General features: G+C 49.6%; 1 protein-coding gene and 1 long non-coding RNA gene across 2 annotated transcripts in view; both read right to left on the bottom strand.

Moving 5' to 3' along the window:
- Positions 1-1,356, bottom strand: part of NR2F2 (nuclear receptor subfamily 2 group F member 2) — a 9,538-nt gene extending 8,182 nt beyond the window's left edge. The window contains exon 1 of the mRNA XM_039844126.1: positions 763-1,356. Within this exon, the coding sequence (XP_039700060.1) occupies positions 763-1,204 (442 nt within the window). The 5' untranslated portion in view covers positions 1,205-1,356. The remainder of the gene's footprint in view (positions 1-762) is intronic.
- A 1,999-nt stretch (positions 1,357-3,355) lies between these two features.
- Positions 3,356-7,752, bottom strand: LOC120587331 (uncharacterized). Its single transcript, XR_005648926.1, has 2 exons — positions 7,107-7,752; positions 3,356-5,153 (listed from the first exon to the last, which is right to left on the bottom strand). It is a non-coding gene; the product is annotated as an uncharacterized LOC120587331 (long non-coding RNA).
- Positions 7,753-19,038: the final 11,286 nt, after the last annotated feature.

The following is a 19,038-nucleotide window of genomic DNA, read 5'->3' as shown; positions in this document are numbered from 1 at the left end:
CGAGCCCGGCTCGCAGCGCTCGGCGAATTTTTCTATCACAAAAGACCCAACTCGCGCAGAGCGAAAGCAGCGGCCGAGGGCCCGCGCGCCCACCCTCTCCCCACTCCCCGTCCCGCTCTCCTCCTTGCAAAAGTGAAAGGAAAAAAGAAAATAGAGGAATTTGTTGTTGTTGTTTCTTTCTTTTTTTTTTTTTGAGCAGAATCATCCACGGAGGGTCACATGGGCGCTGCCGGGCGTCCGCAGCGTTAATACGGCAGGCATAAAATTGCCATTGTAATTTGAACCTCCCTCTCTGTACAATCAGGTTAGTTTTTTTTTTGAGAGGTGGGGCTGGGGAGGGGTGGGGAGGAGAGAAGACATATGTTGAACATGCAGGAGAAGGCTCCAGGAGAGAGGAGGAGAGGAGAGAGAGAGAGAGAAACTGAGGAGGAGAGAGAAGTAAACCAGGCTGCAAAACAACAACGGCAGCCAGTGTGTACCCATCCCTCGCAGAAAGGCGAACTCGAATGAACTCGCAGTCCACGCAAAGAACGTGAAAACGGCCCAGAGACCAGAGTGGAGGAGATCGGTCGGCCAAAGCATGCGGATTGGGGGTGGGGGGGCGGGGGGCCGGGCTCCGGCGCACAACTTGCCCCTTTGAGCTGCACTGGAAGAGAAGAGCTTGGGGGCTCCAGCGTCCTTACCCAGAGCAGGCTCTAGCCAGCCAAACGCACCCAGGGCCCCGGGACCCCGGGCGAGGGGGGAGAAATGAGAGGCCGATACCTTCCCGTCTCATGCCCACTTTGAGGCACTTTTTGAGGCGGCAGTACTGGCACTGGTTGCGGTGGTGCTGGTCGATGGGACAGTTCCGGTTGGCGCGGCACGTGTAGCTGAGGTTCCTCCGCACGCTGCGCTTGAAGAAGCTCTTGCAGCCCTCGCACGTGAACTGGCCGTAGTGCTTGCCGCTCGACTTGTCCCCGCACACCACACACTCGATGTGCTGCTGCTGCTGCTGCTTGTCGCCTCCGGGGCCGCCGGGGCCGCCCTGGCCTCCGGCCGCCGTCTGGGCCGGCGTGCTGGCCGGGCCCCCCTGGCCGGGCGTCTGCGGCGTGTGCGGGGCGCCGGGCGGCGGGCCGGGCACAGGCGGCGCCTGCGAGGCCTGGCTGCCCTGCGAGCCGGGCACCTCGTCCTGGGGGTCGCGCCACGTGCTGACTACCATTGCCATATCTATGGGGGCCGCGTCCGGACTTCCTGCTCCCCTGGCTGCGGGCGGCGGCGGCTCCCGGGGGGCGCGGGCTCCGGGCGCGCCGCCTTTTGTGTGTGCGAGGGTGCGAGAGGGCGCGGGAGGGCGCCCAGGTGCTGGGGGTACGGGGGGGCCGGTGGTCGGGTCGGTTAGTTTTCAGCGCGCCTGTTTCTGTTTTTTGCAAAGTTTTGTCGATGGCTTGTCTGGCCCAGTGTGTTTGTTTGGTTTGTGTCGCTCAGCTCCAGCTTTGTTGGTTTCGGGGGGGCTTGCCGCCGGGGAGAGGAAGGGGCCCGGGAGAGCAGTGGAAACAGGAGCAGTGGAGGGAGAAGGGAGGGAGGAAGGGGCTGCAAGTCGGTGTCTGGCTTCAAGACAGAAGTAGGAGGCAAAAAAAAAAAAAAAAAGGAAAATCTCTCCAAAGACCTCGCTCCCACTCCCTCCCTCTCGGTTCTGCGCGCTCTTTCTCAGGGCTGCTGTGCCACTTGATCCTGGGAGGAGGAGGAGGAGGAGGAGGAGGAGGAGGACAGGCGACTGTCCGGGGGCCAAGTCCAGGGCAGCCCACAGTCAGCCATTCAGGAAAGCCATGGAGATCGGGAGGACCGGGAGAGCGGAGGCGCCGGTCGTGGGCGCGCCCAGGGAGCCGCGCAGGCCGGGGCGGAGGCCGGCGGCCCGCGGAGTGGCCGGAGCGCTGCCCGGGTCCGGGGGAATCAGCATGAAAGTGGTCCGCGTCCGGCGCTGCGCGGCGTCGTCCCGGCGCTGGGCCGCCGCCGCCGCCGCCTGCCCCGGGCGCCCGGCGCGCGCCTGGCTCGCTCCGGCCGCCGCCCGCCCGCTTGCGCCGGATGGAGGCCGCTCGCCGCTCCCCGCGGGCCGCCCGGGCCGCCGCCGCCGCCGCCGCCGCCGCCGAAGCCGCCGGGTCGGGCCCGGAGCCGCCGCGTCTAGCGCCGCCGCCGCCGCTGAAGCCGCTGCTGCCGCTGCTGCCGCCGCCGGAGCCGCTGCTGCTGCTGCTGCTGCTGCCGCTGCCGCCGCCGCCTCACACACATAGGGAAAGAGTCAACTCGCCGGCGGCGGGGGAGAAAGGAGAAGAGAGAGAGAGGAGCGCAGATCACCACCTAGAAGCACATCCTTCGTGCGCAGCGCGGAGAGAAAAAGACGGAGAGAAAGAATGAAAGACGGGAAAAAAAGGCAGCACGGCACCCAGAGAAAGGAGGCAACTCGGGGAGAGGAGGAGGAGGAGAAGAAAACACACACGCGCGCACGCACACACACACCGCGGAGAGAAAAGAACAGAGAATCAAAGTGATCAAATATGCTAAAAAGGGGGGCGCGGGAGGGAATGCGATTTATAGGCGCCGGGGCTGGCAGAAGTGGCTTCTCCGCGATCAGCTCACTGAGCTCTCTATATAGTGAACTTTGACACGACTGCTGCAACTTAGCGCACGTTGCCATGGCGACGGCGCGCCTTATAAGGCAGCAGCCGGGGTTGGCCTGGCCAGGCGCGCGCGCACCGCCCCCTCGCCGTCATTGGCCGGAGCGCGGCGGCCCCGCCATGGCGGCCGCGGGCTCAGCTCGGTCCTAGCGCGAGGCAATCGCGACCACCCAGGCGCAGGCAGCTGCCTGAGATGGCACTCAGGCGGGGGGGTGGCGAGGGGCAGGGGGAGGGGCAGCCGCGCCCCCACACCCCCCCACCAGCGGCCGCCAAGCGGGAGAGGGGCCCCGGCCGACCCCGGGCGCGCGGCCCCGGCGCTCTGCGCACCCCGCACCCGAGGTTTCCGCCCCGGCGCGGAGAGGAGCGCGGCGCGCACACACAACGCCTCTTAAAGGCTCCGCGAGAGGCTTCGGATGCAATCAAGGACTTCGCCTCTCGCAACTTGGCGATGCCACGAAATCCGCCGCTCGCGCACCACCCGGGACTCCCGGCGCATCTTTGTGCCCACGGTGCCAGAGAAAGAGAAAAGTTCCCAGCTTTCTTTACGGAGGGCTAGCGAGTGGCGGTGGGGAGGTGCCACGAACCGAGCCTGCAAGGCGTTTTTCCACGCGAAAGATTTGGCCAGATCCGGGTGACGGTGGATCCTTCTCTGAATCGACTCGGATCACTCGCTCGGTTTAGGGGCCCGTTCATTTTTTGAAGAGGGGGAAAAAAAGCCGCTCAGAGTCTGTCTTTTTCCTCGTAGGGCTCACATGGCACAGGTATGTGGCCTGACATGTGAATCGCTCTAATAAAGCATCTCGGATGCTGAGAAGTGGAAGTGGGCTTCATCTCATTGTCATGATGCAATTAAAATCAGTTTTCCTCAACTTTATCCTCTCTCGTTGGTTTTGGCGAACTCGCAAGCCAGCGTCCTGCCACACACTCGGTCGTGGTGAGACGGGAAAAGACCGATCTGTCCACTGACGGACAAGCAGAGGCAGCCTCCCGGCCTCCCCCGTGCATACCCCCTGAACACACATGTAAACGCACAAGTATCAGATGCATATTTGTCAATGTACGCAGACAAAGACTTCAGCGACCGTGCTTCTAGGTCAGAGAACAGCTGAGTACGGACTTCATTGTCCCTCAAGTTTCTTCAAAGTATTCATACTGTCATTAAAACACAGCCAGAGATTCTGCCCCAAATTGAGAATCATACCGGACAACTCGCAAGAACCACACAGCAGCCATGTTCTACCTCAAGAAATTCACTGCAATACGACCAACTTCATAGCCTCTGCCATTCTGCTCAATGGTCTAAAATCTTCCAGAGGGTTGTGTCTCTGAATTCCAAAGCACTGAGTTTTAAACATCAAGCATCTAACCTTTCCCCCTCCCCAAATACACTGTATTCAAATGCAGTAACCTTTCTGTTTGATTAGGACAAGTTAGTGGGTTGTGATTATTCCACATACACAGAAGAAAACTGTGACTCCGGCATACGCACTTTGCACCAAGAAAAAAATTGTGAGCTGGTAAGCCAAGCAGGTTTGTGAACAACTAAAATATTTTGTACATAAAACACCCTGAGCTGCAGGAAATATGAACACATTTAAACAGTAATTAACGACACAGGAAAGCGTCCTCGATAGTTCAAAAAATGGAGGAGATGAAGGATTTTTAAAAGAACATAAACCATATGTTACATTGACATGTGTAGATTGCATTTTGCATTCGATATCCTTTCCAGACACAGGCACCATACAAGGTAGAGCCTAAGTGGACATGTAGGCAGACGGGGGCTAGTATTTAGGGATGGAGAAATCCTCTTTCTGCTTCATTTCTGAAACCTTAGCTCTCACCCTTGCTCCGCTAAAAATCACATATTTCAGGAAAGCTGCAGGTACTGGGATTATTTGAAAGGCGTAAAAGACAAACGCAGAGTGGACACCGAACTATCATAAACCTAGTGAGTAATGAGATCTCCACAGAGCCAAACCAGGCTTAAAATTTCAGGTTGATTAGAGACACAATACAACTTTCTCCTAAAGAGAACAAGAAGGATGGAAAAGAAATTATTTCAGGGAGGGTTTTCGGCTTCTATGATTCGAGAAATTGCCTAATGCTACAAATATCAGTAGATTAGAGGCAAGCTGAGCAGAGATGTTGTAGGGCTGGGCTGAAATAGGAAATCTGATGTCAGTCCCCATCTCAATGGAATAGAAGATAGAATAATTGATTACAGGGAAATGTTGATCTCGCCTCTTGTACAGACACTTCCATGGCAAGATCACCTTTTACAAACATACAGTGGGGAAGATTTTCAGGAGGAAGAGGGTTCCCCAGTCCACTTAGAGATATTTGGGATTTGAAGTCTGCTCTGATGGCCTCAGATTTAAAATGAAGAATTTCCCAGCCGCCTTCAACAGAGACAGTGGAGCCTGCTAGGCACACGACCACAGAGCTGCCGTGAAGTCAGTGGTGTCTCGTTTTGTATTTTAGGACTCATTCATAGTTTTGCAGATGCTATTAAAAAGCAAATAAATAAATAATATATAAATGTATCAACCGTAGTTAATTTTACTGCGTAGAAGGAGGCCTGCAGACTGAGAAGAAAAAAAGAAACAATATTTTTAAAAGTCTCCTTTAGAGACACTCAAGGAAATTTTCCTTGAATAAAACAGCCCCAAGACTGATAAAGATCAATATATTGTTACAGGTAAAACAACAACAACAACAACAACAACAACAAAACCCCCAAACAACAACAGACCATTCGACCCAGCCTTTTATTGCAGATGTAAATTTATTTTAATGAGAAGAATGGCAAGCTTTAATTTGGCCCGAGAAAGTTGGAAACACGTTTGTCTTCCTCTGGGAATTAAAAAGAAAAGAAAACCCATCCAAGAATATGAGTTTCTTACAAACAGTGGCCTGAAGGTTCTCATTCTTCACAGATTAAGCCACGATGTGAATACAGAGCCCAGCAAATACCGAGTTTAACTCTGAACTCAGTAGAAACCAGTTCTGTCTCCCAGGACTCATTGAATTCCTCCTTTCCCTCAGTCCAGCCCGTGTGTGTGTGTGTGTGTGTGTGTGTGTGTGTGTGTGTGTGTGTGTGTGTTCTCTTCCACCACTGGTGGTTCCTGAATAGGAAAAAGGGGCTCCTATTGTGTCCCATCGAACTTCCAAGTCAATGCAATTTTTAACCACTGGCTTGTGGTACTTTGAAAATCACCAGGGGCTGTCAGAGTTGGGTCCTCTGAAAAATTTACAGTGCTAAATCAGAGCATATGCTGGGAGGGAAAAAAAAAAAATCGCTTAAGATTGGAGCAAGTACAGTATCGGTCTGCCCCCTAGTGTAAGAGTCCTCGCTGCCTAAAATTCAACTTTAAAAGAAAGGAAGCCCTTAAAGGGAAAGGACTTAAGGCTCACGTAGGCACAGGCGAATGAAACTTCTGTACATTTTAATCTGAATAATGCTCCGGGATTTAAAATTAATTGGCTCTGGCTTGGTTGGACCGGCCCGGATCTCCCCACCTCTTGCATTTCCCAAGTCACGGGCGGAGAGGTGATGTGCTTCCCCACCCCACCCCCCCTGGTTGAGGGTTTGTCTCCTCACCCCTCCTCTCTTTTTTTTCTTTCTGTCTCTGTCGTCTCTCTCGCTGGCTTTTTAAAAAATGAGGAACCGTTCCTTGAACGTTCTGGACAGAGCCCAGATTGCTCCTTAAGTCAGCCCGCCGCGGTTGCAATAGACAGCAAAAAGGTAAACGTTTGCCTGAAATCCGCGCGCCAGCTCCTCCGCCCCGCCCGATGGTGAGTACCCTTGTCGTTGCGATTGTCCTCCTAGCTTAACCGGGCGCTCGGCTCCCGGGGCCGCGGCCGAGGGCTCCGGGAGCCGCTGGCGTCCCTCCCTGCCTGGCTGGCTGTCAGTTGCACAAGGTTGCAAGATGCAGCTCGGCGGCAAATCGAACAGTAAATTGTTGAGACTTAGTGCGAGCCTAGCGGCTCCTTTGCTAGAGGATCGAGTCGTCTACCGCTCGGAAAAAAAAGACGCTTTAGAGGACTGGTTTGCAGTTGGCTCTATCGGAGGCATGAGTTTGAGCAGACAGGACGAGGAGAGGGAGGCACCGCAGGCTTTCTGCTCCGGTTTAATCATATTTTGGCAGCTTTGCAATTGTATTTCCCCCCCAGTCTCCCCCCTCCGCCGCCTCTCCTTCCACACACACGGAATAAAATATGGCAATGCATTGAATTGACTGTCCCCCTCCCTCCCACGAACCCCTCAAACCACAGTCCTAGGCATTTCATACACGATAGCGACCCGATTTTTTTTTTTTGAAAAACCCCAAGTCATCCCCAACCCCACACAGCCCAAGGAGAAAAGTGAGAAAGGAGAGAGAGAGAGAGAGAGAGAGAGAGAGAAAGAGAGAGAGAGAGGAAAAATAAAAAACCCCAAAATACTGTAAGTAAACATACCAAAACCATATTTGCCTTGTTCAAGGTCCCAAATTGCTTGCATCTTCCTCCCACACTGGAATAACTCTCCTTTAGTTTGGCGGGTGAAATAAGCGCTTTGTTGGACCCCGAAAAGATGTGTCTTTGATAATTAAAGAGACTCTCTTCCTCCGTGTTTATCTAAGCGATTGTGCAAACTGATAAAAAGTAGGCACTAGCCTGCAGGCGACAACAGGAAAGGTGAAGAGAGAGATCGTCCACCTCAAGGAAATACTTCCCCATGAATCAGGAGCTCTCAGCCTAGGAAACCCTGCATACTAACTTTAGAGAGAGGAGCTTGTACATAGCTGCTGAGGAATGCAAGCCTCGCCTTTAAGAAAGAAAAAAAAAAAAAAAAAAAACCCCAAACCGTAGGTAGGAGATGTCTGGAGTGATCCTTGTCTCTCATCTCATTCCTTACAAGGAAGAGTGCGTTGTTACACCTTGTTTGGGGCTGGAAAGACGAGACTTTAAAAACACCCGTCCAATTGGAAAAAAAAAATCTCCCAACTTAATGAGTTTAGTCGGAGGCTGGAGCAAACGGCTGAGCCTCAGCAGAAAACTGCCAACAACTCTAGGCGATATTGCAAAATAAGATGACCCGGGGCACAGCCGAATTCCAGTGTTTGGGGTCCTTTTGAGAAGAGGATGGAGGCTAATCCTAAAGTTAGAAAAAAAAAAAAAAAAAAAACAGAGGTGGGAGAGGAGGGGGGGCATGCAACAGCAGCAGTGACAGCCTGGCTTGAAAGCCCGGTGGGCAGACTCCAGCCTGGATCAAAGATAGAACTTGAAAACAGAGGACGTTTTTCCTAGGAATCCGTTGGAATCCTCATTTTCTACTTTTAACTCAAGTTCCCCAAGTGATTTTTCCTCTCCCCTGCAGATTCATTATTTTCCTTCAGTCCCATTCTAGAACTTTCCTGAAGTGGAAACCTATTTCTTTGTGGGGGGGGGAGGAGGGGTTCCCCATTTCATGTCTTCACATAATGAATGCTTGATTCACCCCTCCCTCCCTCCAACCCCCAGGATGGATAAAGGAAGCAGAAATACAGTAACTGGAGAAAATAAGAATAAAGTATGCTGCCTCTCTCAGTTTAATACAGTTTTAACTAATGGATTTTTTTGTTTTGTTTTGTTTTAAGAGACGAATAATGGGGAAACACGGATCTTTTATTTTAGGAAACTGTTATGGTAAGATGTATGTCAGACTTGACAAATGGAACTAAAGCTCTTCGCTGCTTCTTGTCCTTGTCTTAAACAGGAATTAAGTTAAACACAGTGCTGAATGTTAATTACATGTTTACTGGCTAATGGAAATTACAAATGGTTTTGCCACCTCAAACAATGATGAAAACTCTGAAGACACTGTAATTATATACTTTGAGGGAAATAACTCAGAATATTGATCATAAGAAGTGTAAATCTTTTTCTAACTATTCATTAATACCATAAATATGGGCTACAGAAGTTTTTCCTTGCGGTTTGTCTCATCAGTTACACCGATGACGGTGAGGCCCCTCCCGCCGGTACAACCGGGGGGCTGTCCCCCTGCCTGCCCCACACCCCCCCCCCCAGCCCCCCCTTTAACCTGAAGGTCGAGGATGAGTTGAACAGGGGGGGCTGGGCTCAGGGCAGGTAGAAGGTGATCACGGCCCAGCCTCCTCTCCTCGCTCCCCTGCGCTCCTCGCCTCTCTCCTCCCTCCCTCCCTTCCCTGCCAGGTCTGATGGATGACCCCTTTCCCCAGCCTGGACGCCTGTGGGATAACCTGGCCTTCGGGCTCCTGATGGAGGACCACTCAGAGCACCCCAGAGACGCAGCCCTGACAACTTCAGTTCCCTCCTTCGGAGGTGGCTAGGGCAGTCTATTGCAAAAAGAAGGCAAAAGACGTTGAGGGTAGAGGTGGTTACTGGGTAAGGTGGCTCCTGCGACATAGCCAGAGAGGGTTTCCCTGGGTTCGGGCGCAGAGACCTATTTTGGGTGTTGTTTTCTTTTAACTTCGGCCTGAGCGGCACCGCTCCGGTCCTGGGGGTCAAAGGTGAGGGCTGCCCTAACCCTAAAAGGCCGGTCTGGCCTGGCCCGAAGGCCGAGGCGGGGAGGAGCCGGCTGGTCAGGCGCGCTGCCTGGCGCGACCCAGGGGCTGCCTCTGAACCCGGCGCTGGGGGGCCCCGGCGCGGAGAGCGGGTTTTAAGTGAAATATTGAGGATTTTTCAAAAGTGCCCTAGGCTTGTGGGACTGGAGTCTTCTTTTTCCCTGAGAATTCCCAAGGCGCTGGGCTTTGTCTTGGAAGGAATGGAGTTTCTGAATGGTGTGAAAGGGACAGAGAGGGTCGCTTCAAATCGATTTTACTTGTCCTTTCTGTCTTTTCGGATCAACGACCTTCAATGGCCACAGAGGTGCTCTTTCAACCAAAAACTTGTGCTACATTTTCTGCCTGTATTGGTGCTAAATACAATGAGCACCGGGCAGATTTTTTTTTTTCTTTGCTCTCCAAAGCAAGAAAGCACCCTAATTAAATTGTTTTATATGGACAGTCAAGGCGGACCAATTAAGTATGCATTAGTATAAAGATATAGTCTGCAGATAAGGCGGCTTAGAAAATCACGCATAAAACAAAGGAGACGGAGGTGGGCCCTGTGAGGTCGCTCACCTTCCTCGCCGGGGCCCCGGGGGACCTGGCAGAGGCCCGGGCCCCAGGTGACAGGGGAGCAGGCCCGCTAACAGGTGGGCGACAGTGTCGGAGAGCTCAGGCCCGTGCCTCGGGTGGGTGAGGAGCGGTGGAGCCCAGGGGGTAGTGTCGCTCATGTCCTCCTGCTGGGACAACGTGGTCGAGCCAGGTGGCCGGGTCCTTGGGAGGTGGCCAGTGCCTGCCACCCCGCTCTGGGTCCGGCCCTTTGCCGAGTGTCCAGGTGCGGGGCGAGGCCCCGCTGTGAGGGGAGACCGTGACGGCCAGGCAAGCACGGACACTGCCACCCACCGTCGCGGTCGCAGCCCCCCTGGCAGCAAAGATCAGGGGAGGCGGCCTCCTCCCAACACCTCCCAACCGAGCGCTTTTTCTGCTTCTAAGGAAACGGGAGCTTCTCGGCCAGGGCAGTGAAGTTGTCACCCGACGCCACCCTGCCGCAAGGGCGTCGAGGCCCAGGCGCAGAAACGGGGGCCTGAGCCGAGGGCCGGGGGTGGGGGGAAGGCAGCCAGGAGCGCGGCTCCGGCTTCGGCGAAGGCAGCCGGGGCTTCTCCACCCCCTCTCCGCGCTCCGAGGTGTGGGCGGGCGGACCGCAGCTGGCCCGAAGGCGGCGACCCCCGGAGCAGGGGCCTGGGCCTCCCCGCGTCGCGGCGCAGGGCTGTGATAGGTGGTCCCCGGGCCTCGGGGGCGCGAGCGCAGCGCGCTGCCGCACCAAGGGCGCGCGGGGCGCACGGGGCGCCCCGGGTCGGGGGCTGCCGGGGAGAGGGTGGGGGGCGCAGGGGCGAGAATTAGAGCCCCGAGAGGTGGCTGAATGGCAGAAGTAAAAAGGTTGAAAAGCCAATTTTCCAGGCGCGCCTTCGCCCCCCTCGGCTGGTCGCGGAGGCCGTAAATCAGCCGCCAGCGGCCGGGGCGGGAGGAGCCCCCTCTGCGGGCCCCGCGCATCTCCCGGTGGGCCCCGAATCGATCCGAAGCCTAGCCGAGGATGTCACCGCACTAAATATTTACTGATCACACACAAATAGCCAGGGCTCGAACGATTTTCCTCCGTGCGGAGCGCGCAGAGAGAAGGGTAAATCATTTTATTAGTGTGGATAGAGCCCAGAGCACACTCCGGGCTGGAGTGTTTTAAGATGTGTCTTCAACGGGATGAAAAGAGTTAGGGAAATCGATACCGAGTGATTAGAAGCCCCCGGGGTGAGGAAGGGGGCCGGGGCTTTCAGGGATTTGGCGAGGCCGAGAGGGGGGCGACCCGACCGCCGCCAGCGCGCTCGCGGGGCGCAAGGCCCGCGAACCTCCCCCCTCGACGGGGCGCGGCGAGCGGCCGGGCGTCCACCACCCGCCGGCCGCGCGGGCCGCGGCGGGGCCGGAGGCTCGGGAGCCACGGGCTGCACGCTGCGAGTGGCAGTGGCCAGGTGGCCACGGGAGTGAGTCGCAGGCCCAGCGCGGGGACACAGGCAGGTTCCCCCACCGCACGGTCCCTCCGGGCCGCCTCTCGGAGGACAGGTGTGGCCCAAACGAGGTGCATTTTTCCCCCGGGCCGCGCGGGCCGCAGCATCCCGAACTTTCTCCTTTATACGTCTCTGTGTCCCACCTCCTCGATGTCGCTAAAGAGGATGCAGCGGCCCAGCCGGGGGAGCTGCTTCTGCCTCCCACCCACCCAGGGTCCAGAGCGGCCGCCGGGTGGCGGAACCCGCTGGGGACCGCAGGGAGAGTGGCTTCCAGGTTCGGGGCTCCTGGGCAGGTGGGAGGAAGTCTGAGGCCGAGGAAGAAGGCAGGGGCAGTGTGCCACACGCACCTACGAAGCCCTCGGGACGTCTCTGTGCTCTCCAGAAAACCAGCTTTGGGGGGTATCAGAGCTATCCCCCAGCGCTGGCACTCGGCCTGGGGCCCCAAGGTTGGGCGCAGGAGCCCGAAAAGGCTGCAGGGGTTGCCGAAGTTAAGCAAGCCTTTGGGGGGAGGTAGCTAGAAGGGAGAGGAACAGCTTCTCCCAAACTCAAGCAGCGAAGTCCTGGGGAGAAACTGGCTTGGCATTTATGGAAGCCTGAGTGTGGCTCGCTACTGTGCACACACCTTGGGGTTCGAGACAGCCGCAAAGAACCGAGAAGGCACTAATTCAGGGGAGGAAAGAGGGGCAGAAAAGGGAGCCTGTTTTTCGTTTCTTCTTCCTTTTCCCGCTCCTGAGGTTTTTTTTTTTCTTTTTTTCAAAAAATCTGCTCTTCTTGGAGAAACTGATGGCTTATTTATTTATTTATTCATTTATTTATGTCCCCACTCCCCCAATTGCTCAATTTTCTTGGCAGCCGAAGGAATTCAGTTCAGACTGCCCCGCTTGGCTCCTTGGTGCAACAGGAAATATAAACTGCAGATCCAATTAATCGTTTTCCAGAAGGGAGGATTTTTTTTTTTTCCTTTAAATATGAATCCCAATGGATGGGAGCGATATGTTCAGGTGTGAGGCGACTGATGTCTGGAATTCCAGCCTCGGTAATCTTTTAATTCCTGTGATAGACGCTGGAGCATCGCTGACCTGGAGGCTGTCAGGAGCCGGGTCTCCATTAACCCTTGCTGGTCTTGGCCCGCGAAGGTTAACTACACTAATATACCAAAGGGGCTGGAGCCCGGAGGGGTGGGGGAAGGAAGAAGGAAAGCAGGAAGGAAGGAAGGGAGGCTGCGGGGGAGGAAAATTCACTGTGGTGGCAAGGATTTTAGAGTTCTCTGCCCTGCTCTGGTCCTCTCCACCCCCACCCACCATCCCTAGGAGAGCAGATTTTCATTCAGAAAGACTGCCTCATCCATCAAGGCAGCTGGCTCACTTCTTGGAGATGGACTTTGGGAAATAAGATAACAGAATGTAGTAAAATTTTCTTCCACTGAACTGACCACCCAGTTCACTTGAACAATATTTCTCACAATAGATTATTATAGGAGGGAGTTCAAAAAAAAAAAAAAACCACCAAACAAAAACAAACACAAAAACAAACAAACCCAAACCTAATCCATATTTTACCTTCTTTCATTTAAACTAATTTAGAATCTTGTCAGTAGCCAAATTGTAGCCATAAAATCTGGATGAGATCAGGAAACACTGGTGGCATTGAAGTGGGTAGTTATGTCATGGTTATGCGCATGAGGGTGTATGCACTTGGGTGTGTAATATATCCTTATGGTGTTGGAAGTTCCATGATGGATTAAAGGTTCATATACTCAGGCACTAGATAGAAGCTGTCACTCATGTGTGCGTGCCCAGGAGCTGGCAGAAAGCAGTGCTAAAAAAAGAGTTTTGAATGAACTCCTTGGAATCACTATTGTGGAAATACAGGCTGGAGGAATTTAGTAATAGTAAAGGTATTGTGCCTTGCAGAGTCATAGAAAGACACTTCAAAGTAGAAAACAAAACAAAGCGACAATTTGCAGTTTGGTAGCTTTGGCAGGACATTTAAATAAAAGGTGAGCATCTTTTGCCTAATATATTTACTTCAAAATTCGACAATCTGCTACTCTGTTTATTTCGCTTTCCAGCGAATTACAGAACATAAAGAGAATGGGCTTTAGCTAAACATGATAGCGCGAGGGGCTTGTTGGCCATTTAACCAAGCCTGACGTGGGCTATCCATGCTTTTACTCTTAAACCGCGAGGCAACTCCTGCTGAGAAAGTTCTAAAGACATCTAAAGCATGTGGACATCAGTTCTTATTTTGAAGTGGACAGAGTGAGAAAAGATTATCTGATTCTTTATTTTTTTTTTTCTCTCTTTCTCAAGAGCCTGGTAATGAAATCTTTAAAATGACAGTTCATTTTTGGTATGAAAAAAAAAAAAACCCAACCAAAAAAAGCATTAGTCAAATGCTATCAAGTGCCAGTCATTGAAATGTGAAGATGTTAGTAAGTCAAATATCCGGATAAATTAATATTGTTAATCAGCTGCATCCACGTCCATTAAAGAAAACGCAAACAGAACAACAAAGGGGATTTACCTGATTTAATTTCCTTTAACCACACACTCAAAGTGAATTTCAGGAGGAGAAAAATAACATAAGGACTATTGGTTTTTAGAAGGTTAAAAAAAAACCAGTTTCAATACAAAGCATGTGATTAGAGAAGTAAGTAGATGGACAGAGACAGACACACTGCCACAATAGAAAAAATTATGTGTGAATTAAGGATATAGGACTAATTTCATTTCCAACTGCACTTCTCCTAAAAGGTAATGAAATCTTTATAATCTGATTTCTTGCAATGCGGAAGGCACGCATTACAAATAAAGGAATTCTGTAAAATGAAGAGCAGGCTGTTGAGCATAATATTCAGCTTCTGGACCAAAGGCAGTGGATTTACAAAATAGAACATTTAAATAAAATTTACACTATTTTAAAAAATTTTGAATACAGGATAGAGAAAGGTACTTTACCTATTTGTCCATCACAATTTATAAGAAATTAATCGACCTTATTGAAGAGATGACAATGTGCTCGACTGAGGTAAACAGATTGAAATATCGCTTAAGATAGTTTCAAGCAAAAGTAAAAACGTAAAAGGAAGGAAATATCGACCTCAGTGAAAAATGTCACGTTGGGTATTTCTCGACAAGACCGTGTCGCATCGCGTGTCAAGGAAAAGAAGTTAACAAAATTGGGCGACGTTATTTCTTTGCAGGATAGCTATTAATAACTTATTTATTGATTCCCAAAGTTATGTTGCAAATTTTCATTTTGCATATATTTTTGATGCCATATTACAAAGAAATTAGAAAGAAGCGCTAGCATTGTGCAATTTAAACAGAGAGCGGGGGGCCGATTTAAAAAGATTTTTTTTCCCGTAGGCTCCTTTGAGTGCTAAGGGCTTATGCTTATGTACTCATTGATTTTTTTATATGATTTTGGTTGATTTAATGGCTTTTAAAATGATATGCTATTTCGCTGAAGTTGACATTGTTTATAAGTTAAAGACAATTTCAAAGGCATCAGATCTTTTTCAGAAAGTGTAATCGACTGTCCAGTTATTGATGAGCTACTATTTAAATTTCCCAGGTTCTATTAAAAACAAACACACTCATAAACACCTAAACCTATTCTTTCTTAAGAACTCTTCAAATTGCAACTGGCATGGCCGTGGACGAATATTTTTATAGAAGAGCCTTTAACTCTTCCTATTTACTCTCAAAATGCCTTTAATTTTATGCTTAGGAACTTTACAAAGCATTAGCCAGTAGGCAAGAATTATTCAGCCTCTTTTAAGAACCTGTGAATAAAAATTCTAATCACAGAAAAGAGGTGTGATGTTTATTCTAAAGCTACAGGAACATATAAAGTTTTCTTAATAAACTAGAAAAAAGTCTCTCTTAGATAAACTTAAATAAGGCAGCTGTCGGGTATAGCTGGCTTCTATTCCTGCCCTGCCTTCTTGCATTTGGGATTTTGTCCTCACACTGTTAAGAGCGTGGATTTCTGAGATTAATAATCTTTTCAAATGGTCTGGCCTTTATACCTTAATGCATTATTAAATTGAAAAATAATATTCATTTCTGTGTTTGAATTTGTATGTCCAGGCAATAATGAGGTAAGGTTCTCACCACCCCCTTACACACCCAGAAAAACAGAAACAAAAACCTTACATATATAAGCTAAAGAGAAAAAAATAGAAAACTTAGGATTCAGCGATGCTCTTAATAAGGGTTTTTTTTTAAATTTTTTTATTATTATTATTTTTTATCTTAACTATCTACCGCGGCAGAACACTTCAGTTTTCTATATAAGTTTTGAATCTTAAGCAAGTTTTAACAACATACCACCACAGCCTATCTGAAGTGAAGGCAGATTTGAAAAATAAGCCTCTAAAGTAAATGACACAGTAAAGTGGGCATGCTGGCATGCCTCTGTTTTTAGGGATGTTACGAAAGTTCTCCTTTAAGAAGTTACAATAACATGTTTTCTCACGGAGTGCAAAACGAGATGATTAGAGGAGGGAAAAAAGAAAAAGATTGCGTCCCAACAACGACAAGAACCAAAGCCAAGCCCCAAGCCTACGCCCCACGTCAGAAGCCCCTTACCACTTTAGGGAGACTCTGTGTCACTACGAGTCCCAGTTGGTCTACTTTTCAAACGCGGCAGGCAGTGGCTAGACTCAAGTCAGCAGCCTCTCTGAGTCTGACCACAGAAGCCTCGCCACTTAGAGAAAAACTTTGGAAAGCAACTGTTGAAAGTTCACCTCTCCTTTTCAAAGGAGGTTTGCAGAGGCAGAACAGTAAGAGCTGATCTAACCAATTTTATTATTTTCTAAGGCATTCCTAAATTTTATGATTCCCCCCCGCCACTTCCTTTGCTATCTGTCTTTGTGCCTCTAGGGCCAGTGAAAGAGCAGGGTAGATTCTAGATTGCTTTCAGAGTTTGCCTTCTCTGATGATGGATTACCATGTCAATTTAAACGGCATAGGATTAATTTGTTTCAATGATTTCTCTTTAGGCTGAATGCCAGCCGTTTTTCTGTCTTCTCTCTCCTTGCTCTTCAGAACCACCACCAAAAAAAAAAAAAAGCCTTCTTTCCATATTTTAAGTTAGGAGACAATAATAGAAATGGACAAGTTAGGTGTAACGTCGCAATACAGTTATAGGTCTGAGTGTTTTTATCTCTGCCTAAGAGGCTGAGACATAGAGTCAGTCACATTAAAATGAAATTGGACTCAACATTTATTCAATAAATACTTGTCTGGTACATAATCCAGTGAGGAGTGCTTTTGACACATAAGGACTTAATTTGTCTTGGATAACAAGTTATTAATATGGCACATTTAAACCTGCCACCTACAATATGGTTATCGAAATCTATAACAAATTCAAATGATGATTGTGAGAAATCATTTGTGTGTGAGAGAGAGAGACTTTTTTGAGAGCGTCTACTTTTATCACGTACATTTAGATACACACACACACACACACACACGAGTAACACATACATGTCAGATCGCACATGGACGAAAAAGTTCAATGAAGTTAAAAAAATCCATTCATTATGCAAATGTATCTAACCGTTTCAAAAATAAGAATGCATCAGAGAGTTTTCTCTTTAGAAAGATTTCTAAAATGCACAAGAGAAGTGCTGTGCAAATCCTATTTCTTTGCAAGACCAACCCCATTATGAGGTTGAAAACGGCACAAGAAATCACTTAGGTGCAACCCACAATCCAACACCCCGTCCGTGTTCTTCACCTAGACTAACCTTGCAGCCAGACAGAGAGCATGCTGCTTATAGAATAAAGGCGATCTGAGCCAAATAATCTATCCCTAAAAATGATCCTCGTATTTCTATATCTATCGGGAGGTCCTCCGGCCGATGCAAAGTGTCATCCTGTGGACCGAATCCGTCGAGTGTGTGTGGCTAGTTAAACATGGGGTTTGTTTGTTTTTTTTTTTTATCGCCTCTTCTTTTTCCCAGCATTCCACGCACTGAAATGAAACATCGTCGTCGAAGAAAAGAAATTGCATTCTGCGTATGAACACGAATGGTGTTTATAGGCCTTCTCCTTTTGCTAAACCCTTTCAATGCACAGACGGGCTTTCTTTGAGCAGGTTTTACTTTCTAGGGACACACATAATCAGAGGCCAGCGCCGGTCAGAACGGGAATCTAAACAGTTTTCATTTGTGAAAAAGTTGTTGGAGGTTAACCTTGGTGGGGAGATCGTGCGTCTCCGAGAAACCAAATCTTTGAGAGTGTTCGCTTGAAAATGATGCTACACGTGAGCAGAAAATCCAGGCAAGAAAGGCTAATTGAAGGAAGAGAGAATTAGGTTAAAAAAAAGAGAGTACAATCTAGTATCACGTTTTCACGAGTGTAACTTGAAATGAAGGTGTCTTCGAGTCTCCGGTGATGCCAGAGCGTTTAGATGTTGGCCACAGATGGGAACACCTATTGAAATGTGTCTGAAGAAGATTAATAGGGCTTGTCAGTGTTGAGAAAGCACTCTTTGCTATAAATTTCTACTAGCACAAGATGAATTACCGATGAATGCTCACTTATCAACCCCATCACTATCGTTCGACACTAAATCAAATGGAGAAGTTATCTGCGATCAGAAAATTTCTTTTTAAAATAGACATACACCTTTAGGCCCCGACTCTTTCATAATCCAGCTCTGAAAACAATTCCCCATCGCGTGATTTTTTTTTTTTTTTAGCTTAAAATGTTATCTCGATAATGAATATATATTTTTAAGTTCGTGCCCAATGGGAAACCGGGCAATAACAAAGTCTGACAGTATTTGAGCCAGGTATGATGGTTTCTTGGAAGCCGCCATTTAATATTGCGTAAAATGTATTTTCTTTACTTCGACATATTTCTCTCCTTAGATGGCAAAGAAGAGAGAAAGCGTGAGATGTCTTGTTCTAAACCCTGTCTCTGCAACCTAATTGTTATCGAATCCTCTGGTAAGATGAAGTTACGAGAGGAACAGCAAGTTTAGGTAGAGAACAGTAGAATAGGATTAAACAGATGACAGCGACAACCAGGAAAATGTGTTTACTCTTTTATGATTTAATGGTGTTGCTATATCTCATTTCTGCGTTAAGCATCCAGTGTGCTCTCCGGATGTTGTATATCTCATTTCTAGGTGATCTGCTTGAGAAACGAAAACAGGTGCATTCTCTCTTCCATTATCTGTTAACTGATCACAGAGGCTTTCCAGTGTACGAAGGGGGATGTTTTCATAAAAGCACCAACGCTTGTATTTTGATGGACCCTCACTTGTTTAAAAAGTTACGTCCCATGCATGACTCGTTAGATTTTTACCAAAATCCTGTACAGGCAGATATTTCGAATTCCCATTGTGCTGGTGAGTAAACCGAGGCTCAGAGAGTTACCCGAGGCCACGGAGCTCAGAGGAACACAGTCCCGACTGGCCCCTGGGTCTCCTCGAAGAAGCGAATGATGCCAGCAGCAACTACCATTTACTATATCCCGGATGCATGCCGAACATTCCATTCCTTCGGTTTTATGTTCCTTATGTCAGCTGAAACTACGGACGTTGCTTTGGGTGCCCTGTCGCGGTGTCTGAGAGGAAAGAAGAGAGAGGAACACAGAAGCAACAGCCATCTCTGAGGACGAGAGCAGGGACGAGGCGTAGGAAGGACGCGTGGAGAAGGCGTGGCTTCTGTCACTCAGGGACAGGCGTGGGGACTCTGGGCGTGGGACGAGGGCTCTGTTTTCTTTCTCTCTCTGCCTCCGGAGAGCACGCTGGATGCTT

The sequence above is a fragment of the Pteropus medius genome, unplaced genomic scaffold, assembly GCF_902729225.1.
Source record: "Pteropus medius unplaced genomic scaffold, Ma_sr-lr_union100, whole genome shotgun sequence".
Taxonomy (NCBI): Eukaryota; Metazoa; Chordata; class Mammalia; order Chiroptera; family Pteropodidae; genus Pteropus; species Pteropus medius.
The sequence above is the reverse complement of the archived record's forward strand: the minus strand, read 5'-3'. Positions and strand labels throughout refer to the sequence as shown.